At 46.0% G+C, this 24,123-nt stretch overlaps 1 protein-coding gene across 11 annotated transcripts in view; it reads left to right on the forward strand.

Annotated features, from left to right (window-relative positions):
* TENM4 (teneurin transmembrane protein 4) overlaps nucleotides 1-24,123 on the forward strand; it is a 2,472,585-nt gene that overhangs the window by 2,407,744 nt on the left and 40,718 nt on the right. For all 11 annotated transcript variants that reach the window (XM_069639906.1, XM_069639908.1, XM_069639907.1 and 8 more), the window contains 3 exons: nucleotides 1,821-2,120; nucleotides 7,397-9,011; nucleotides 13,047-13,189. In XM_069639906.1, coding sequence (XP_069496007.1) covers nucleotides 1,821-2,120; nucleotides 7,397-9,011; nucleotides 13,047-13,189 — 2,058 coding nt within the window. The remainder of the gene's footprint in view (nucleotides 1-1,820; nucleotides 2,121-7,396; nucleotides 9,012-13,046; nucleotides 13,190-24,123) is intronic.

Raw genomic sequence — 24,123 nt, forward strand, 5'->3', positions numbered from 1 at the left:
ACCCAGAGTGTCCCCTTTAATCTCAAAGTCTGCATTCTCTGTGTTTCCTTTAAAGCAGTGGCGAGTTTGTGTGCAGTTCGTTTTTTATAAAATGTCCTATTTTTCAAGAACCTTGGTTGGACATTCTTATATTTTGGTACCAACGTACTATTGCTGTTTGTGTTGCATCTGTACAAGCTCACATCCCTCCTGAAGAGTGTACTCTGCCCGAAAAACTGAAAAAGGAGGAATACCGGTCAGACTGTATCCGTTTCACCTTTATGATTGTGATCACTGCCGGATTAATAGTAGTGTGAGGGTGAGTCGGCACTTCAGCCACTACTCATCCCTCGGCTCCTATCATTTCGTCACAGTCACCCATAATGTTCTCTGTCTTCTCGCGACACAATCCCAACATTTGTTAAATCCTCCATCCTTTCGTTAAAGTATTTTCGATTATACAGTTGCGTCGTCCTGTTTCGTCTCTTTGAGACGCAAGGGGAAGTAGGGCTACCTTGGCCCCTCTGATTGGAATGTCTTTCCGTAGATCTTCAAGCTATTTTTCCTGGGTGTCTCCTGGCGTGGGCACATCCGGCGATAGTGCCTCTCCTCGTCTGGGATTCGTCCAACCCATGATCCGGGATAGGTCTTCCCGCATTGTCCTTTGCACTGGTGTGATTTATAATCTGGCTCATGTATTTTCCATAGAGGCTAGCAGGGTGATCCGTCTTCTATGTTATCACAGTGGTGCCTCTCCATGGGAAGAGTTGCTCCATTTAATTTCCTTCATCTGCTTTGATAAATTATTCCTTTTTTTTATTACAGACTGTACAGTAGAAACACTAACACTTCTTGTTAAAAACAACCGTACCTATAGCGGACAATTCATCATCACATTTCCGTAATGTATCCTCCTATTAATACCTGTCTAACACCAGCGCAAGGGGGTCCTGGGCGCTGACTTGAATTCTAATGCGCATTGTGTGAAACAACTGTCTGTGCTATTTTTTTTTGTATGTATTCTGGCTCTCGTGCATTTTACCCAAGACAACCACGGGTGCCTGCACTACCCCACCGCTCTTATCACACCAGGGAGCTTGAAGGGAGCACTAATCTCAGCTCTGCGTGGGATTGCATTGAGTGATCTTGATTACATGTGCCTCAGATTTCTTTTTTTCGTTCAACATATGGATCCTTCTTGGGCCAATAATGTAAAATATTCCCCAATCTCACCCCCAGGAGCTTGATTCACTTCCTGATATTTGTATAACCCCTTGTTCTATCTACAGAGATGTAGTTTCCTGGCACTATATTTGCCAGGTGTTAATTATTTTACTTGCTTCAGTTTTATTCATGTTTTTGACCTCCGAAGGAGGAATGTCAGAGGTAGCTAAACAAGGTGTCAGTCCTGTCACCTGCAGGTGGCAGTCGGGTCTCAGAATCAACCGGCCGCGAACACCTAACATTCCAGTTTCAACCGGCCGCGAACACCTAACATTCCAGTTTCAACCGGCAGCGAGCACCTAACATTCCAGTTAATATCGGTTTCCTTTCGCAAAAACAAGTCCCTATACTAAATTATTCCTTGTCCTTGCCACTTTTGAAGTGCCATCGTCAAAATAACCCTGCGCTTTTCTGTTTCAATACAATTTGTAATATGCAACAGGGGCATCAATACGTTTGCCAACAGCTAAATTGAATTCCCAGTGAGCCCCGTCCATTGGTGAAAAGTGTACTGGGCTCGGACTCTGGCACTTCAAAAATGGCATGTGGTAAATGTTACTGATAGGTTATAAGATTCAAAGACTAATCCTGCTCCATTGCTGCTTCTCTTTCCTTAGGTCCACAACAGGAACTTGCTGTCCATTGATTTTGATCGCGTCACAAGAACCGAGAAGATCTACGACGATCATCGGAAGTTCACGCTGCGGATTCTCTACGACCAGGCCGGCCGTCCCAACCTCTGGTCACCCAGCAGCAGCCGGTTGAACGGAGTCAACGTGACATATTCCTCCGGGGGCCATGTGGCCGGGATCCAGAGGGGCACCATGTCGGAGAGGATGGAGTACGACCAGGCTGGCCGCATCATATCTAGGATCTTTGCAGACGGGAAGGCGTGGAGCTACACTTACCTGGAGAAGGTACGTTGCTTCCGTTATAACTTGTTTGAATGACTGCTATGGCATCTGGCCATTTGCAGGTGTGGATGAGGTTTGAGTGTAACTGTGAGTCAAAGTAAAATCGTTGGTACAATAATTAGAATAAGCCATTGCATGGTTCATCAGTGCCATGTCTCTGCCTCAATGCAGAGGCATGTGTGTGTGTTTTGTTAGGGACATTTTCACTTTTGCAACCTTCCCTCCACTGGCCTCAATGGGGCCCCCAGCATATATGCTATGGATTTTGTCTTTGACTGACTTTTTGGTTGAGTGAGGTCTGTTTAGCCTCATTCACCTCCTCATTTCATTGAGGGTGAACTGGGCAGCCCTTCTGCCTCTCAGCGCCAGAAGGTCTTCTACCATGTCTGTGTTACATTTGCTTATTTCAATGACGCACAGCCCACCTTAAGTGGAGTGGTGCTGGGGCACTCTGTGCCCATTTTTCTTTTCCTTTTAGTTGCCCTTTGTTGCCCCTATTGGTGTGCACTGAACGGATTATTTGCACAGAACCTATTTTTGCCTTTTCCTTACAGTGGACTTCCATGTACCAGTGATTATACTGCGACAGCGCCGTTTTTGAGCTTAGTGTTGAAGTCCCGTTCTTTGTCCCATATTGCTTTTTGGCAGTCTTCGTGCCCTTTCAGATCGGAAATGACCATATTTGGTCATGCATTTTCCCTGGGTCTGGCCAAGGGCTCTAGATCAATGCATTGTGCATCTGGAACTTGCTGGAAGTGCCACTTTGGACTGTCTAATGCCAATCCACACTCCAGCCAGGGCATGTCTATTGCTAGGCAGCTGTGGGGTAGCTGACTCTCGACGATTGTACAGTCTCTACCTGTTTGAATGGTGCATGTCCTTAACATTGGCGGGATGGGGTTGCCCCGGCCTGGATTTGGGATATAATAAGAGAGTCTAGAACCATTCTGGAGGTCGCCCACTGAAGCCAAGAATCCAAAGACAGAAGACACCATGCAGGAACACAGCAGGACTGCAGCAGTAGAGAAAAATTGCCCAATCCATCCACTGGGGAACCTAAGGACCATCTCTTCACACAAGGTGTGATCCTTACTGAGCGTCTTCCTACCTTAGTCCTGCTCTCTGGACCTCTGAAGTATTGTTGTATTTTCCAGATGCCTGGAGTGTCCTCCCAAGGGACAGTGCTTCTGGTTGGATACTGCCTCGCCTGGAGGTCTGACACTCTGCAGCTCCAACATTTGGAGGATTGAACCTGGTCGCGTTGTGCTGCTACTCTCTGCCACGAAGAGGGGTGTTGCTGGAGTCTCTTTGAACTCCTTGCTACCTGGTGGCTGCCACACCCTGTCACCAAACCAAATCACTGTGCCAGAATTGTCCTGGGGATCCTCCAATGTTGTGGGAGTCAGAGGTCATCCATCATCATTATCATCATCACTGCTATCCAGCTGTTAGGCCACTGGAACAATGCATCTTGGGAGAGACTGGGGCCACTGATAGCCAGACCACAAGCTGCCATCAAAAAGGACCACTTCAGATGTGGCCCTGTATCTCCTGTAACCAAACCAGATGTCTGTCCCCAGCAGCCCCTACTCATCTAGGGGTGATATTTCTTCATTTCGGATTGCATACCACATTTGATGCCCCCTCCAGCCCCCTGTTCCCATAGGGATTTAACAGGCGTAAATTCCTCTTCCTAGAACCATCTTCACTTGGCCATGGTGCTGGGTTCTGGGCTAGGATTCCTTCCTAGGGACCCTCAATGCTTAGGATTTGGTAGATTCAATGCCCTTTTGCCTCAGTACGTAAGACATGGTAGATTCAATGCCCTTTTGCCTCAGTACATAAGACACGGTAGATTCAATGCCCTTTTGCCTCCGTACGTAAGACACGGTAGATTCAATGCCCTTTTGCCTCAGTACGTAAGACACGGTAGATTCAATGCCCTTTTGCCTCAGTACGTAAGACATGGTAGATTCAATGCCCTTTTGCCTCAGTATGTAAGACACAGTAGATTCAATGCCCTTTTGCCTCAGTACGTAAGACACGGTAGATTCAATGCCCTTTTGCCTCAGTACGTAAGACATGGTAGATTCAATGACCTTTTGTGGGATACCCTTTATATGAAACGTGTGTGCCACTACTTAAAAGAACGTATTACCTCACTTTATTCAAATCTCCCTTTTGGAGACTTTATGTCTGTCTTTAATCCTTTCCAGCGACTTACTTCAGAACTGGTCCCATTGGAACACTGGGGACTGAATTGGTTAGGTGTGGAAGGACTTCTAAATCCTTTCCAGCGACTTACTTCAGAACTGGTCCCATTGGAACACTGGGGACTGAATTGGTTAGGTATGGAAGGACTTCTAAAGGTGTTGGGCGTCGTCCTATAATTATGACGTACATGACAGTGACTGCATAACTATTGTGCTTCTCTTCTATGTTAGCTTGAATAGCAGTCGTGTTTTTCACTGGCTGAGTACACTGTGTGAAAACTAAGGTTGGAGTAGCCCATTATTTGGGTTACCTTACTGTGTATGTATATATGTAGAATCTGTGTTTCCTAGTGTGTAGTTGTGTTAACTTTTAATGGAGAGTTGGTGTTAAAATATGGTATCTTGTTATTCAACTGTGTGGACATTTTAATACGTGTCCGCTTGATTTCTTATAACTGTTCCTGCCACTAAACCTCCAATCTACTAAGTCTGTCGGCCTCATTACGACCCGTGCGGTATGGTTGCCGCCGGTATTTTACCGATTCCACCATGGTGAATGGTGGAATTACCGCCCCATTCCAAGTTTGGTGGGGCGGTAATTCCCCATTCACCATTGGCCCTTCCCCATTCCCATGTTTGCCCCCATAGGGCTCAATGGAAATGGGGAAGGCGGTAGTTATGGTACCAAAAATTGCAGTACCGTAATTACCTCCAAGGTCCCTTTGCGGGTCCAATCCTTAACGGCTGGTAAAACCAGCCGTTAAGGTAGGTACCCGCAAAGGGACCTCGTAATTAGGCGGTAAGGGGTTAATGGCGTCGCTACCTTTTATGGCGCCGTTAACCCCTTACCGCCTGGGTCGTAATGAGGCCCTAAGCCTTTCTGCTCCGCCTACACTACCCCAGTGAGAGTTTGGTTAAACCAAAGTGTGAAAAGCCCTTGCAGGCCCACTGGGTTGCCTTCCCAGAGCCTCATACCAGTGTTGGTTCTAAAACACTTCTTAACATCTTTGCATCAGTTTAGAATCATTGGTCCAGTTTTGCTCTCTTTTCAGGGAACATGCAGGACAGATATAAAAAAAAGTGTAAGGGGACAGAGGAAACAAATAAGAGGGGGTCCGGAGGGCTGTCTATATTTAAAGAAATAAAAGATGCTATTATACAAATTGAAAACCCTTTTCCATCTCTTTGCAGGCAGGTAATAAGATATGGAAATGTTCATCTTAGTAGCTACAAGTACATTTTCAGTGCTCATCTGGTAAAACAGCCCCCATGTTACCAGGGGAAGGCAGTGAACAGAGGAGCTTGATGCGAAATAGCACACAGATATCCTTCTAGCTAACCCATATGAAGGCAACACTTGCATTCTTTGGGTGGGGCTAGGAGTGCGGTGTTCTTTCCACGGGTTTACTCACCTTCTGTTTCTTTAACCCATAGCTCCTCCCAGAGCCTTCCACTCACCCCCAGTGTCCACATCCCATTAATTTCATTGGCCAATGTGCCAGCCTATGGCAGGCCACCTCAGAATAGAAAGATTGTATCTGCACTCCAGATAACCACCTGAAGGTTAATTGCCAGCAATTTAAATGACATCATGAAAAGTAAGGCTTCAGGTGGTTACTTTGGCTCACTGCTGCAAACCGCAAAAACTCAACACCTCCAGCTAATTGGTTCATTAAAATGTGCAGAGACAGAGACACTCGGGGGTATTGGTTTGCCAAAGATAAGCTTATCATGAACATTTTCTGACATTTGGTATTATTGTATGAACTGGTAATGTTTCTTTAACGTATTCCTGAATCTAAACCCCGGAAGGGTGGCCTGGGAATTCTGCGGGGCTGCTGCAGTTTTCTGCTGGGGCTCCCAGGTGGTTGTCGCTGACTGCTGATTAGAAGCTTGAAGGGGAAGACTTCTTGGAAGTCCCCTACTTGGCTTGCCTTTTTCCGTGAGGAAAGGTACGCATCAGACTTCGACTGGTCTATAGGGCATTAGGCCTGTGGCCGAACCAAAAAACTAAAAATACTGTTTTTTTGGGTCAAAGTGGCCCACTTTTCTGGCCATTGTGGGCCAGTTTGATTAGTTACTTCACCATGCGGCCAATAGTTTTGACCAGCGTTACTGAATAAATATTCTTTAAAATGTACAATTTGCATCACATTTTATCAACCTCCCCCCGCCCCCTTGGGCACTAATCAAACAGTCTGTCACAAAAGGAATTAATTGCCATTTGCAAATGTGGGCCACTTTTTCATTGGTGCCCGAGACAATTTTATGCCCCATTCCGAACCTGGTACGCATGCATACTCCAACACCCCCCGTACCCTCACCCCCAACGCCTTGTAGCTTTCGACACTGTAATGGGTGCCGATAGAAGCAATTGTTCAGGTAGCCGAGAACAGCCATAACTAACTATACAGAGCGACTTGAAAGCAGGTGGGCGCAGCAACATCCAATGCCCGCCATTATCCATCATAAGGTCACTGCACAAGGTTTTTTGCATGTTGTTTATTGAAATATTAATGATGACGGAAAGGCAGTTCATGGAAGGTAGTGCCCCGTTGGAAGAGTAAATGGTTTTTAATCCACCCGGGTAGTTTTACACTAGTGAGAACACATGACATTCGGGTCACGCAAGTTTTTATGAATCGTCAGTTCTACGACTCGCTCAGCGCGGTTGCCTTACTAGTGATATATGCCATTAGAATTATGGACTTCCGGACAATTTGTGTAATTACTGCTCATCCTCTTCTTTTGAGAAGAGGAGATGTCCCCAATGACATCTCTTCTTGTTATTTTAGAAGCCGGGCATTTCTGGTCTTATCATACAGTTGGCTCTGGTTGGAAATTAGCTACAGGTTTGAGGGTTGGGAGTCATACCAATGGGACTTGCATGTGATGGTTTTCCTGGTAGCGGATGTTCAGGTAATTAGATTTGGGAATGTTGATAATACATCAGGCATTAAATGAATACATTTGCACTAAAAATAGGTATGAGGACGAAGAGATGTGTCTATGCTGTGAGCATTGACTGAACAGTTAATGATCGTTGTTTTTATTTTTTATTTACAGTCTATGGTACTTCTGCTTCACAGCCAGAGACAGTACATCTTTGAGTTTGACAAGAACGACCGGTTATCGTCCGTGACCATGCCCAACGTTGCCCGACAGACAATGGAGACCATCCGCTCCATTGGCTACTACAGAAATATCTACAGGCCTCCAGAGGGCAACGCTTCCGTTGTACAAGATTTCTCGGAAGAAGGGCAGCTCCTTCACACGCTCTACCTGGGAACTGGGAGGCGAATTATCTACAAATATGGCAAGTTGTCAAAACTGGCAGAGATCCTCTACGACACCACTAAAATTGGTTTCACCTATGATGAGACGGCTGGCATGTTGAAGACCGTCAATTTGCAAAACGAAGGGTTCACATGCACAATCCGCTACAGGCAAATCGGCCCACTCATTGACCGACAGATCTTCCGCTTTACCGAGGAAGGCATGGTAAATGCACGCTTTGACTACAACTATGACAACAGCTTCCGGGTCACCAGTATGCAGGCCGTGATTAACGAGACGCCTTTGCCTATCGATCTCTACAGGTATGATGACGTCTCTGGCAAAACGGAACAGTTTGGTAAATTTGGAGTCATATATTATGATATCAACCAAATCATCACAACGGCTGTCATGACTCACACAAAGCACTTCGATACCTACGGCAGGGTAAAGGAAGTGCAGTACGATATCTTCAGATCGCTTATGTATTGGATGACGGTACAGTATGACAATATGGGAAGAGTGGTGAAGAAGGAGCTCAAGGTGGGACCCTACGCAAATACCACTCGGTACTTTTATGAGTACGATGCGGACGGGCAGCTGCAGACTGTGTCTATCAATGACAAAGCCCTTTGGCGTTACAGTTATGACCTGAATGGAAACCTGCACTTGGTGAGCCCCGGCAACAGTGCCCGGCTTACTCCACTGAGATATGACCTGAGGGACAGGATAACACGACTGGGGGATGTCCAGTACAAAATCGATGAAGATGGATTCCTGAAACAAAAGGGCAGTGACATTTTCGAGTACAGTTCTGCCGGGCTACTCATCAAAGCATACAATAAGGTCAGTGGCTGGAGTGTGAAGTATCGATACGATGGCCTGGGCAGGAGAGTGTCAAGAAAAACCAACTACGGCCACCACTTGCAGTTCTTCTATGCCGACCTTGCCAACCCCACAAGGATTACCCACTTCTACAACCATTCCAGCTCCGAGATAGCCTCGCTCTACTACGATCTCCAAGGCCACCTCTTTGCCATGGAGCTCAGCAGTGGTGATGAGTTCTACATCGCCTGTGACAACATTGGAACACCTCTGGCCGTCTTCAGCGGAACGGGGCTCATGATTAAGCAGATCCTGTACACCGCTTTTGGAGAGATCTACACGGACACAAACCCCGGTTTTCAGATCATCATTGGCTATCACGGCGGTCTATACGATCCGCTCACCAAGCTCATCCACATGGGGCGCCGAGAGTATGACGTGCTTGCCGGTCGCTGGACGAGTCCTGACCACGACATATGGAAGCGGCTGAGCAGTAGCAACATAATGCCGTTCAACCTTTACATGTTCAAAAACAACAACCCCATCAGCAGCGCCCAGGACACCAAATGCTACATGACAGGTGAGGCCTGTGTTCTTTCATTGTTTCCTCCTGTTTCCAGGAAGTGTATGTAGGAGTAGTGCGTGTCTCTTATGTCAAATGAGTTGGGCATGTCTTTGATAAGTGCAATTTCGAAGTGACACCACTGGTCAGAGTGCATTCAAAGGAGTTCTCCAAAATGGCTGAAGAATTCAATTTCAAATGCAATTCTTTATCAAGGTCGAAAAATGTTTGCATCCTGCAGAGCTAGCCGTGCTCTGAGTATGTCTGCCACTGGGCTTTATTTTTGGGAGTTTTATAAAGTGCCAACCACAAGCACAGTGCATTCGCCACGCCTCCAAAGCAAAGGGAAGTGTAAAAGGGAATATGATCGTTAACAGGCTTTGGAAAGATCTGAATCCTTTAAAAGCCAAGGGCCCAACTCATGGAATATTTGCCCGGTTCAATGTGAATTTGCACTGCTGAAAAGTGACTTTGCACTGCTGACACAAACCCTGATTCATGGAACTGTACAAAGTGTGTTTTGCAATGCAAAGTCAGTGCACAGTCATTGTGTACTGCAAAAATAACTATGCGCTGACTTTGAACTGCAGAAATACAATTTGCATATATCATACAGTTGGCTCTGGTTGGAAATTAGCTACAGGTTTGAGGGTTGGGAGTCATACCAATGGGACTTGCATGTGATGGTTTTCCTGGTAGCGGATGTTCAGGTAATTAGATTTGGGAATGTTGATAATACATCAGGCATTAAATGAATACATTTGCACTAAAAATAGGTATGAGGACGAAGAGATGCGTCTGTTCAATGAAACAGGCTTTGTGTCGGTAGTGCAAAGTCCGTTTGCAGCAGTGCAAAGTCACCTTCAACCGTGCCAGAAATTGCATGAATCGGGCCCCAAGTAGAGGGGACAAGTTAAGACAAAATGGAACAAAAAACAGTGCTTGCAGTGTAAGGAACAGAAAGTTATGGATAAATATGCAACAGAAGTGCAGTGTGAAAACCTCTCGCGGCCACATAAGGCTATATATACTATAAGCAGTGTTTCCAAGATGGCAGCTGTGAAATGACAGAAGCATAGACACATTTTGGTCGAGAACTGGGTCCAATAGTGTGTTTTCATGACTGAGGCGGGTCAATGATCCATACCTTGACTCTGGCAGTCTTGGTTGTACTGTGGGAACTGGGTCCAGTATAGTGTTTCCTTGTCTGAGGTGTGTCAATGATCCATAGCTTGACATTGGCAGTCTTGGTAGTACTGTGGGAACTGGGTCCAGTATAGTGTTTTCATGTCTGAGGCGTGTCAATAATACATACCTTGGCTCTGGCAGTCTTGGTTGTACTGTGGGAACTGGGTCCAGTATAGTGTTTTCATGTCTGAGGCGTGTCAATGATCCATTCCTTGACGCTGGCAGTCTTGGCTGTACTGTGGGAACTGGGTCCAGTATAGTGTTTCCTTGTCTGAGGTGTGTCAATGATCCATACCTTGACTCTGGCAGTCTTGGTTGTACTGTGGGAACTGGGTCCAGTATAGTGTTTCCTTGTCTGAGGTGTGTCAATGATCCATAGCTTGACATTGGCAGTCTTGGTAGTACTGTGGGAACTGGGTCCAGTATAGTGTTTTCATGTCTGAGGCGTGTCAATAATACATACCTTGGCTCTGGCAGTCTTGGTTGTACTGTGGGAACTGGGTCCAGTATAGTGTTTTCATGTCTGAGGCGTGTCAATGATCCATTCCTTGACGCTGGCAGTCTTGGCTGTACTGTGGGAAGTGGGTCCAGTATTGTGTTTTCATGTCTGAGGCGTGTCAATGATCCATACCTTGATGCTGGCAGTCTTGGCTGTACTGTGGGAAGTGGGTCCAGTATTGTGTTTTCATGTCTGAGGCGTGTCAATGATCCATACCTTGACGCTGGCAGTCTTGGCTGTACTGTGGGAAGTGGGTCCAGTATTGTGTTTTCATGTCTGAGGCGTGTCAGTGATCCATACCTTGATGCTGGCAGTCTTGGCTGTACTGTGGGAAGTGGGTCCAGTATAGTGTTTTCATGTCTGAGGCGTGTCAGTGATCCATACCTTGATGCTGGCAGTCTTGGTTGTACTGTGGGAACTAATGCTCCCATCTAGACAGGGTGTGGATCCCCTGAAACAGCCTGTGCCCCCAGTTGTCAAGAAGGATCCAGACAAGAATGTGGCGTAAGAGTATTTGACTTTTGGAGTAAAAGGAATTGCATGGGAGTTGGAAGGAATTCCCATGCCCGACTTCCCTAGTTTTAGGAAAGTAAGAATTGGTTGCAGCTCGCGCTTCCTGTAAATGAGAAGAGTGCATTTGATCATGCAGGCTGTCTTCACACCAGACACCGCTATAGCAGATCCTCTCTTTATGGGGGGTGCTGCTCAAGTCACCCGCCTGACTACATCACAGAGCAGTGCAGGTGGCACAAAGGGTCGGACACATGCCTACCGATTTTTCATTGTTGGTTGTATTGGCCTAATTTTAGGGAGAAAAATAGGAAAATAAGCTCCTTCTCTCGAGCCCTGAAATGGAATCACCTCTTCAGATGCCAACGAGACTTGGGGCCCGATTCATGGAACTTTTAGCGCGGGGCAAAGTGACTTGTCACTGCCGACACACCCCGATTCCCAGAGCAGTGTAAAGTGTATTGTTGGCAGTGCACCGCGCTAAAGGTTCCATGACCCGGGCCCTAGTCTACCCCTCAGTCACACGCATAGCATGCCTGGCGGCAGGCGGGGTGGAGTAAACTAGCGAGTCTTTGGAGGAGCGACCTGCACAGCTGCAATACAGGAGAACCTAGTAGCCCGCCAAATCTGCACAGAAAAGCCTCTGTAGCCTCGCCCTACGGATTGTACTTCTAATTAAAACCCCAGGGTTCGGAAAAGATCAAGTTAATCAGAGCACACATATGAGCAATAAAGAAACGCAAAATCAATCCTACACGCACACGTGTTTACAGGCGCGCGGATTGAGTGCAGAGGTGGCATTTCAGCGCCGCATCTTTCGTCGCCAGTTTCTCGTCCAAAGGTCGACTTCCAAATGTGAGTCTAATTATGGTAAGACTGCTAGAGTCGACCACCCCCCCCCCCCATGCTTCCCCCACCAGGACTGACATTCTGGTTTTGTAAAGGCTCGCTGGCCCCTTCTAAGTGTCTACTTTTCGCGTTGTCGATCTTTTGTCTTGTCACCTTCAGCAGTCACACAAAAGGCATTCTCGCCTCAGAGAGTCGACCGCTGGACCCTGAAAGCTTTTAAGTTGCGTTTTACTTGCATCAAATTATAGCCTGCGTGCATCTGTTGAACAAATGAGACATTTTTAATTGTGTGCTATTGAATGGATTGTATGCTGTATACTGCATTTTAACCATAACACGAATTAAAAACAAATATGTAGTCATTTCATCAACAAGCTACAACAATGTGAAGATTTTGGTTTTTGTTCAAGCTGCACGGCTAAATTTCTCCTTTTCCCATCTGCCATGTTTCCCTGCGAATTTGCGAGAACTTTTTCTTTTAATAACTCACCGTTACTTGATGCACGAGAAGCAAACGAATTCACAGCCTTCTGTTAATGGTGACCTTATTAAATGCAGCTTCTTAAACCTGTGGAAGCAATCAGTAAAATAAACATTTCATTTGATCTCCGCCGCGGCTCTCTTACAGAGTGATTATAGAAATGGCTATAAACTAGGAATGGCTTAGAAGTGTAGGCCATTAGCCAGACAATTGATCAGCATTCAGGGTGTTGCAGATTCTAGTTCAGGGGGCAGGCAAATGTGGAGGTTTCTTGCCCCTCTGCTCTGCAGATGTTTCATGCAAGGCCCTTCCCCACATGTCTCTGCATTAAATGCAGAGTGCTTTGAGCAGAGTGTGTACTTGATCTGTTCAATGAGTCGGCTCCTTTTAATGCGCCGCCTGCCTGGGGCGCAATCCCGCCATCTGCGCAACTACCTTCGCGCGGTGCGTTTCCGGTGGCGAACAGCGATTCATAGGTCGCGTATCACAATAACTGAGGCCTGCTTTCTTCTCTTTCACGTTACAGATGTCAACAGCTGGCTACTCACATTTGGATTCCAGCTCCACAACGTGATTCCGGGGTACCCGAAGCCAGACACAGACGCAATGGAGCCGTCCTACGAGTTGGTGAACACGCAGATGAAAACCCAGGAGTGGGACAACAGCAAGGTAACTGCAGAACACATCCTAAAACACGCTCACGCATGGATCAGGGGCGTAGACAGGGTAGGGCCTGAGCGGGCGCCCGCAGCACTGTGTGGACATTTACAGATGTTAATATCACTGCGTTGGGCCCAACTACATTAGCTGCAGGCCCCACTTGTTGGACAATCCTGGCTATGCCTCTGGCATGGATAACAATAGCGAGACAGCTTTTGGTGCTGGGGGGTAGGGGAGTGGTGGCTAATAGGGCACCAGGGGGTGGAGGGGGCACACTGGGGAGTGTGACTGATATGGACAGAAAAGACCCAACCCTCAGACAGAGACGCTCCACATACATTCCCATTACACGCAAACAAGCAAACAAACCTGCATGCACAAAGGCTTAAACATGCACACCGTGCATACCCGACACTCACAAACAGGTACACACCTAAAGAGAAAATGAGACACACAAACCATAGACATTCCTAAAAAATCATGTACACACTAACCTGCAGCGAGGAAGTGGGACACGCATAAACACTTACCTATGCCACACACATTAATAACAAACGAAAACGCACACACCACAGGCACATGTGGTTGTGAACAAATGTATCCTGGTATCCTGCACACACATGCAGACATAGCACACTTACACTAACCATGCACTGGCACCACACAGACACACTCACACACGCATTCACACTGACACACAAGCACACTGACACACCTCGACGCTATGTGATCCCTTACAGGGGTTTAACGTGTTCCCTTTGTGTGTTTTGTCTTGGCATTGGTGTCCCTTTCTCGGGGTTTGTTTTGCTTTTGTCAGTTCGATCAACGGCGGAGATTGATGTTTTAGCGTGATGTATTCGGGCTCCTGTGGTGATGTCACATCCTGCACTCCTCCTGCCCGGACTCTGACATCATCACAGAAGCCTGCTGGTTGTAACACCTTTCAGCGCGATTGGGAAAATGGAAGTGTTCAGTTTTCCAAGCAAAACTCCATGCCTCATAGACACTTACACATTACGTAGAGAGAAGGGAAAAACAACATACATTGAATGATCCGCTCCGCTGACGTCTCAGTCACGCTGTTTTTTTAAAAATGGAATTTGTTGCCGGTCCACAATCTCGATTTGGATTCATTGAAAATAAAAGTAATTGCAGCCGCAGTAAACAAGGCCTTCGATGTTTATTTTTTTTGGCTTGACTTCCTGATAGCACGAGGGCTCAGCAGTTGAGCGCGGTTTTGAATTCCTTTGGAAATGGCTCGTCTCTTCTGACCCCAAACACCACGTGTTTACTGCTGTGGAAGCGACTTCCGTTTTGCCATCGTTCATGAACAGATGTTTCAAGTGTAGAGCGCACTGACCGAGCAAGACTGACAGGAAACGGCCATCATAATTTCAGGCTTCAGAAAAGCCCCAAACATGTGTGTTAGCTGGTATTTCTTTGGGGGGGGAGTGGCGGTGTTTCCAGAGCATGGACATTTTAGTTTGAGCATTATTGCCTTAAACGGATTTGAACAAAGTACAGGGAAAGGTGGAAAACAAGCAGAGAAGTTGTGTGGGGACGGCACATTCTTACTTCTCGAATATTCGCTGGGAAATCCTGCTTCATGAAAGACTTCTGTCAGCTTCCTGGCCCATGTCCAGCCTGGACCCTTCACCGCTTCGTAATAATAATAATAATTTAATAATAATGATAATAATAATAATTTGGCATTTATATAGCGCTACGAACCCTCAGGTATCTGAGCGCTGCTTATTATTACCCACGGTGTGTGGTGCTCATTTATCGACCTCGGAAGGATGAAACGCTGCGTTTGGCGCTGCCGGGTTTCGAACCTGCGTTCGCAGGCTCTGCACTGATGTCAAAGCGAGCGCTCTACTCGCTGTGCCACTTGACCGGCTGGTGTTGCAGCTACCTACTTCTTCACACCTGGCTTTTCTGGTCAATGACACAAGTTCAATACATGGGTCCCCTTGCATTATGTCAATGCCGTCCTCATCACATGCCAGCTATTGTGCCACTCCAGCCAGCATGCCCTTCCCATGATGCATCTGCCCTCTTTCGAGTATCCCGTGGAATGGTCTATGCATGGAAGGCCCTTGGACACAAGATGCTCCCCAAATCTCATGTCAGGATCTGGGGGAAAATATGGGACCTATGTGGTGTGATACAGAGAGTCTATACCTGAGATCTAAAGTCATTTCCAGGATGTTGGCTACTCTAGTTCAAGTCATAGATTGCTACATCACCTCCGCCACAAGGGTGCTACATTTTCTGCTTGAAGAGGCAATCTGATACCTGCTTCTCCTTTGCCCTGCCTCCTGCGAGCCAAGATTTATTCAGCTGTATTAGGACCAGTATGATTAGACCTGGTTGGCCGAGGGAAGGGTAGCGGTCAGTGTGGCTTTGGAGCGAGGGTTTATCATGCCATTCACTGGCATTCAAACCTTTGCGACAAGCTCCTAAAGGTCTCCGATACGCAAGCCCCACCCACAGATACCCGGCCACGACATCTTCAAGGCAGCTCAACAAGTTAAGCATTCACCCCAGACATCTGTGTTCCACCTGCAAGACCCACAATTCCGCCCCATTCAGCACTATTAAAATGTCTAAAATGGCATCTATCGTTACACTGCGCAGCACCTCATTTCGAGTGAAACCTAGAGGGCGATTATGGTAAACCCAGAGGTGTGCAGGCTTCCTTTGCTCACACATCAAAGCATTGTTTATAGTGCCTAAAATTGAGCTTCATTGAGCTTGATTCACAACGCGTTTTTCAATAGGAAAACCCCATTGAAAAACGCTTTGTGAATCGGGACCCATTGTTTTTTGTGTGTGTTTTGTTTGTAGCTATGTGGGTGCTGATTATCTATCGCACACAGCACATTAGTAAAGAATTCTGCTGAGGATGGGGCCTGCCACAGGTTACCCGGTCAGCAGGGCGGCATTAGCTAAGTTAAGGCAATTGTCATGGCAAACCATTTGACATTTCTCAGTGTCATTGCCAGGCTGCATTACAGCGTGTGTGCTTCAGGTGTCGCCATGCTGTATGAACATCATGACCCATGCCACCTCCAGCGTGCTGCATCCTATTACATGCAACAGTACCTCTGCCAGCTTCCCGACCTCATTGGGTGTTGCCTATCACGATCCAGTGCTGTCATTACATATCATTGCGGTGCACTTTTTCACGCCACAATCTGGTGGCTGCCCATATGGCTTACCTGCCCAGTTGGTACCAACCACACGCAACTTAGAGATTTTCATATTGACACACAGGTAACGGGTACTTCTGACCTGCATCCATCAACATCAAAGGCGTCTGCATCTGCCGTCCCCCTGTCCGACTAGCACACCCTGCCCTCCTTTCTTACAGAGCCATACGCAGCGAGGCCAACATTACTGGCAGACGGGTGCTATATAAGACCACTTTGCATGACATTACTTTGCAATGTTTTCTGCCCTTGCCAGCTGTGCATATCTGGTGCTGTGCAAACAGGTTATTTGCAGTTAGTTGCCGCTCTTTGGCTAATAAATATTTGTGAGGACTGGAAAGGAGGAGGGTTGCGACAGGATGGCCTGGGAAGGGTTGAGCCAGACACACATAAAGGGACACCAAGAGCAAGGAATGAAGGGTGAAACAAACGGGGACCGATTCATGGAATATTTGCACGATTCAAAGTGTCTTTGCACTGCTGAAAAGTGACTTTGCACTGCCAACACAAACCCTGATTAATGGAACTATGCAAAGTGGATTTTTGCAGTCCAAAGTCAGTGCAAGTGGTCATTTTTGCAGTACAAAATGACTTTGCACTGCAAGAATGCACTTTGCAGAGTTCCCTGAATCAGGGTTTGTGTCTGCAGTGCAAAGTCACTTTGAATGGTGCAAATATTCCATGAATCGGGCCCACGCAGTGTGTGGCACCCATAGAAAATGAATGAACTGTACAGATAGAGGGACAAAGAGAGTGAAGTTAATAGAAGTGTGGTGAGGCGGCCTGGCAGGGCCCAAGCCGGAGAGAAAATATTGAACCTGTAAAAGCAAAAGGAAATATCGAGGCCGAGTACCCCAAAAGGAAATACACCAATCACGGGCTTATAAAGATTCACAGATCTTTATTCTAAAACTATACAGTTACAAAGAAAACAAAGTCAGATAGCTATCTGGCCCTCAGTACATCACTGAGAATACCAGCCCTTTCGGTGTGAGAAGTGAGAGGTACTAGACGTCTAAACAGTTGTACATTTTATACATTTTCGACAATAATGTCCAGCCCCTCTGCAGGTTAATAATCCATGGTCTAGAGTTCGTGCCGAGTTCGCTTCTGGCTCGTCTGACAATATGCACATGGATCATCCTCAGTTTACATATAAACAAGTTACAATGGCAACAGTGTATTCTTGGATTTAACAATAAGCCTTAACACATGTCCTTTACAATGCAGTTCAGCTAATGTCCACGTTCAGTATTGGTATAACATTGTAGTTGATGTATTTCCGCGGATCGGACTTATTGGCGCAGACAATCCTCTGTCTACAAGTCATGCATGGGACAAGGTCTCTTTGCTTAACCCAAACATTCAGCCAATGGAGAGTTTGAACATTAACTTCAATACACAGTTCAGGACGGCTCAGTTACAATCGGGAAACACTGTCCACCATTTTAGAACACAGCGTTACTTTGGAATGGAAATAAAATGGCGGATGGACCTAAAATAGCGGCGAAGTCGATCTAAGATCGGAACTTTGCAACACGTTTTTCTTCGCAGAGGGACTGGGCTTAGGCCAATATATATAATAAAGGAGGCACAATATAATATCTCGTTTAACAAACCCTGTCAGGCTGAGTCCCCTCCCACTTAAACCTAAACTGGGGAGTACCTGCACTTCTTTTTTCCATTTCAAACACTGGCACCAGTAGGTAGGGAGGACAGACTCCAGATAATGTACACATTCCCTGAATGTGTCCGTGACCTGAGGGAGTGGGTTTACACAGGACAAACCAACCCAGTCCTGGTTTATCAATGCACACATTTTTATTTTAGTTTTTTCAATGAAATACTGTTAGGCAGCTTAAAGGAGTTTGGAATTGTGGTCAGTCACTGTTTTTACGAAAGGCGATGGCTGATTTTTTTCTGTACTGCTTGCAGATAAGGTGCCATGCTGCAAATCGGGCACAGTCCAGAAACGTTTCCACTCTGAAGCGGGAGAGCTTTAGGGATTTTGCCTGATGAATTAAACATCCACTTGGACTTGCGGGCAGACAGTCGCGGCTTGTCATGATCTTTGTGTTCGTCTGTTGTTTAGAAAAATGAAAACGAAAATCTACTTTGAAGGTTTAGCCGGTCGGTCTTCAGAATAAGTGACAGGAGCACGGAATCCCAGAGGGATTGTGTAGCGCAGGCGAAAGGTGCTCAAAGCTTTCTCGAGGTGCCAGCCTTGCTCAGCGACAGAAAATGATTGCAGGCAGCGCTGGCAGATGAGGAGCGAGGTGTTACACCCATCTCACTGTCCGCCCACCTCGACAAAAGAAAGCATGCCAAACGGCTTCCATCCAGGGTGGGGACTCTTTGCCAGAGGTGTAGACAGGGTAAGGCCTGAGCGGGCAAGGCCCACCCAAAATCTGTAAATGCCCACTCAGCAGCACTGTGCGGGCGATTACAGATGTTAATGTCACTGCGGTGGGCCTAACTATGTTATGTTACTTCGCAATTATATAGCGCCTTATGTACCATTGGTATGGTCTCAAGGCGCTGGTAGGTTGAACGCCCTCAGGAACCGAAGTTCAAGTCAGTAGAGAGAGTAGAAAGAGTCAAAAGGTGTGTATGAGCACCGCATATGTGTGCAGCAGGTGTGGCATTCGTGAGATAGCTGCTTCTTAGCGGTAGGTGTGGTGGTTGAGAGATCAGGAGTATGTGTTCGTTCTGGCAGGTTGTAATTCTGGCTGCGTTAGGCCTGAGGAAAACGCCTAGGCTGGAGGGTGTGTAACCAGCAGTGTTTAGTTAGGGTGATGGGGAGTATGAGGCAGATGATGGTATTAGAACAGCTATTCGGAATGGTGTCATAGCATTGCTGTGTTCTATTATGAGTGGTGGTGTAAAGAAGAGTGTAAGCATGGAGATGTGAATATGGTGGTTTAGGCCTCTTGTGATCGAGCCCACTCCAATAGTTCCATGTGCTCCATCAGTTCCATGTACTCCGACCGTTACGTGCATTACGACCGTTTCAAGCGCTCAGACCGTTCCTTTCAATGCTCTTTCAGACGTTCCATGCCCTCCAAACCAACTAGTTTAGCTTCAGTCCCCACCTGTTAGACAGTCCTGGCTATGCCTCTGCTCTTTGCCTCAATGCAAGGGTCTGGTTCCTTTCCAAAGCAACCACATACTGATCAGGTAGCTCATCGAGTTAAGTGTTTACCGCTAGGATTGGACGATATTATAGAATTACAAGCAGCAGATTGGGAGAAAAATCCTCCTCATCTGCTATTCTGGGTGCGCTGCGGAATTCATCATTTGGCCAATTATTTCAGCCACTTAGTCCATCAAAGCCCACAAACAGTTTGGGCCTCCCAATTGGGTGGAATGATGCGTGCCAGGTTAAAAAATGAACAAACATCTAAGAATTAATTTTTTCCACATACAATAGAGCTTTGCCTGAGAATTTGACTACAGAGGATGGAGCTCTCATTTTAATTACACCCCGACACATAGCCTTCAGTTGGGGTACATACTTCTCTCTCAGCAAGAGAAGTCTGATTCCATCAGCAACGCTTGGGAGCCCCACAACCTGATAAAACAATCAATAGAATCGGGATGGGTCTGGAAACTAGCTCAGTGGCAGTGCGTTTGTCTTGGAAGCAAGACCCCCCAGAGCAACACTGGTTCGAACCCCAGTCATACGCGTGGAGATTGGGCGTGTTATAAAATATATAAATTAATTAGCAGCAGGAGGCCTTTTTCCTGATTTCCTGAGTCCGCAGGTGGACCCAGCTTCGTTCAGCGTAATTATTTTGTATATCCTCCAAAGAAGGAAACCTAGTCCTGTTAGGCCCATCGAAGGTGTTGATTTGGTTTATAGTCATAATGTAGAAATCAATAATGTCGAAAGTCATTTTTTCGAGAAAAAAAATGTAGAAAAAAAAATGTAGAATTTTTTTTAATGCATTTTTTTTTCCAAATGGGGGGGTTCCCCCGCCGACCCCCCTTTTTTTAATTTTGTTTTTGTTTCACCCATTTTTTTTTATCCGAACCCCAAAATAAATATATAATTAAAAAACACGGAATTCGACTTTTTTTTTTTTCGACATTATTTTTTCGAAAAAATTGTCATTCGACATTATTTTTTTGAAAAAATGACCGACCACCGTTGATTTAATGCAACACTGGGGGTCCGATCTTCAAAGCGTTTTTCAATGGTATTGCGCCATTGTAAAACATTTCAATAAATTAGGCCATATGTCAGGAATCGGCTCGATGCACTCCCCATTCGGTCTACTGTTAGTGCGGAAGCGAAATGGATTCCAAATCATAATTGTCACAACAGCATCAGCAGCACAACCTCTGAGACTCAAACTATCAAGCTGAGATTTGCACTTAATATCTACATATCACAATATTGACAAGCTAACATCTTAATTCTCTTTAGAAAGCAAGCCCCAGTATTTCTGGGTATTTAAACACCAACATGGACTTATTTTGGAGCAAGTGCTTCATGGTGTGTCTGTTTTTTATTTCTATGTTAACAATATATAGATTTTTTAGTACTGTGAGGGGTTTTTTGAGTAGCCATTTCTGTTGGAATATTTTGGGGGCATAATTTAGACTGGGATAGCTAAAACAGGCGCGCTTTCATCATCTTCCAGACGAGCACTTGGGTTGCACTGAATTTTGGCATGAAGCGCATTCCGAAGTCTGGTTTCCTGAACTGTGGAACACCATTGTGACGAACCAACTCCTAGGGCACCAGTGGTCCAGGGATGAATATCGGTCTCTAAACCTTCAATCAGCCCCACACATCTAGTACTCCAGAAGGGGTCCGAACAGATTAGAGACAAAAGCAAATTATAAACCTCCTTGTCCAATTTTGGTAACATGGACAGAATGGCAGGCTTATCTCCTCAAGGGCAGGGATCATAGGTTAGTTGCTAAACAGCAAAAATACAGTTATTACCCAATGATGTAAGGGACTGTCCAAACAAGGATCTATACAAATATCAACTTTATTATTATTCAACAGACAGTTCTAGCACACTACAAAAGGTGTCTAGCCAAAGGATCGAAAATAAAGGATCGAAGGCCCTTTTGTTCGAATACAAAAAGACTGAAAAAAAGGGTTGAATGTTTTTTTTTAATGTATTTATTTATATATTTTTTACGTGTAGTATGCATTAAAAGTTTTTTATAAAAAGAAAATGGGGATTTGAGCGGGGGACACCCCATTAAAAAAACAAAAATGCGACCCTTTTTTTCGATCCTTTTGGAGTTGGAAAAAAAGGCATTCGAGCCTTTGCCCTACAACCACTACAAAATACATCCTACCTTGTAAAGGAATGCAGAGGACAGACAGTTTCAAGAAGGAAAAGGGATGCACTCTGGATACTGACAGGAGGGTAGTCGGTAAAGTAATTAATTGCAATAGTTCAAGGATATTTGGTTTCAGCACAAAGGGTCCAATGGGTCATAAAATGTCACTAGGGGCCTTCGGAGAAGGACTAGGGGGACAGAACCACAATGTACCTTGTGCTTGTAGAAGTTCTTGTTGCTCAACAGTGGAGAGTCGGTTTCAGGGCACTTTGCAGCTCCTGCGATTGAATTCAAGACGGGAGAGACAGGGGGCAGGCAAAGCTGGACAGATGGCTGCAGGGAGGCCTACACAGCAGGTGAGGGTCAGGATTTATTGTATTAGTGCTGGTTGGCGGGTCTGAAGAACTGGTCGATGCGTCTCGGATGGTTGTAGGTAAAAGGATGGAAATGCAATAGGGTCGAATCAAAAGGACCGAAAACAAAAAGGTTGAATGTTTTTTTTTGTTTTTGTTTTTTATGGGGAGTTCACCCCTAAACCTCTGTTTTTGGTGTAAAAAGCAGCTTTTTTCCTATACGGAAACCCCCCAAAAATATACATTAAAAAAAAAAATTCAACCTATTTTTTTCGGTCCTATTGACTCGACCCTATTGCATTTGATCCTTTTGCTTTCGATCCTTTGACCGGACACCGTCTCGGATGACGTTTGCGACTGCAGCATGACAACAGTCAGCGGTGCAGTCGGTTGCAGCTCGAGGGGCTCAACTGGTTCAAAAATGTCCTTTAAGGCAGACGCTGGTTGATGCTTGTCGATGCACGCCTCCTAGCTTCTTCACTGGGCTTGTGTCGTCCTTTAAGGTGGACGATCCAATGCTGAGGAGAGTGTTGCACGCATCAACCTTGTCATTGGTTTGGTTCAGGGACTCTCGGGCACTTCCCATCTAGGAAGCTTGCCTAAACAGCCTAGCAGGGCACGCTGTGTGCTGGCAGGGTACGGGTCCTGGAGCTGCTGGAGGGTTCTCTGGATTCAGTATCTCCATCTGTTCCCTCGTAGATGTTTAGGGGCGGGATCTTGCTTCCCTCTTTGGAAATTCTGGCCTTCCTTCACTGGCAGAAGCTGTAAGGCAGACTGTACCTCAGCCAATGTCCAAATGAGTTCTTCTTACTCCTTGCAAAGTCTTCAGATGATCTGCCCAAAAGAGGGACACAGCCCTCTTTTAAAGCCAAATGGGCCACAGTGATTTATGTAGGCTAAGACTACCTTAATGAACCAATCCTGGGTCCCCACCAACAATCTCCTGTATGCATGAGGTCATAACCAGAGTGCTTTGCAACAGAAAAGGTAAAGGGGTGTAAACATGTCATACTAAATCCAACCCATCTTCCTATCAGTTGTGGATTAAAGTGTCTCTACAGTTAACTGAGCTCTCTTTGGTTCATGAAAAAAGCGGCAGGTTTCCCTTGAAGCTGTGGCGAGACCAGACTTTTGGTTGCGGCCAAACGACATACTTGTACCTTCTAAATGGGGTCCCACTGTGGGAAGGACCACTGTAAATACATAGTCCCAGACATGACAGATCACTGCCCTTGATACGGAGAGGCAGGAGCTGGCTTCACGTTGACGCAGTGCATATCAATGTCCTTTGTTAGTCCTGTGACCTGGCCTCCCGTGGGCCTGTTTGAATTAACTCTGTTTAGTATGCAAGGCTGCCACCAGCAGCTAACAAAGAAAGGGTGAATCCATGGAGCCTTAGTTAATTAATTAGGATGGCCATGGCAGGAGGAAGGTTTAGCCTTCTGGCTTCTGAGATGCCTTGATGTACTCTTGGCTGTCATATTTCAACTAAATATGACACAGGGGACGGCGCCTGTAGGCTGTGTCTACCCTGAGTACACAGGTCTATGAGTATGTCATGCGGTGAGCATAGGGAAATGTGTGTGGATTAGCCCCACACATTTTCCGGAGGATTATCCACATCATTCAATTTCATTAAACATTTTAAAAAATCCAGGCGAGTGCACACCCACTGTGCAGATAGTCGAATTCCTCACAAGCCCCGCCAGCCTCAGCATGTGAACCACCACTGTGTATGATGCATCATGTTTGGGGGATATATTTTAGAATTCTTGTTCCTTCCCACTTAAGGCATTTATTTGATTGTTTACTTGTTCTACTCTAATCTGATGATGTTTGTCACATCACTTTTTTAACCACGAATTGCGGTTTCGTAAAAAAGAAACCTGAACATGTAACCCAAACTCAGCTCCAGCATCCTTCCAGGCAGAGCGAGACAGGGCGCTCTACAGCTCCACTGTGTCCCGTTTAGCGTGCTTAACCCCCAGCAGTGCCTGAGTGGCATTTCAAAATCCAATATTCTGTTCTGCGGCACTTCTGCCTGCAACTCTGAAACTGCCACTAATAT

The sequence above is a fragment of the Ambystoma mexicanum genome, chromosome 7q (genome assembly GCF_040938575.1).
Source record: "Ambystoma mexicanum isolate Mex_15411 chromosome 7q, UKY_AmexF1_1, whole genome shotgun sequence".
In the NCBI taxonomy this organism is placed as follows: Eukaryota; Metazoa; Chordata; class Amphibia; order Caudata; family Ambystomatidae; genus Ambystoma; species Ambystoma mexicanum.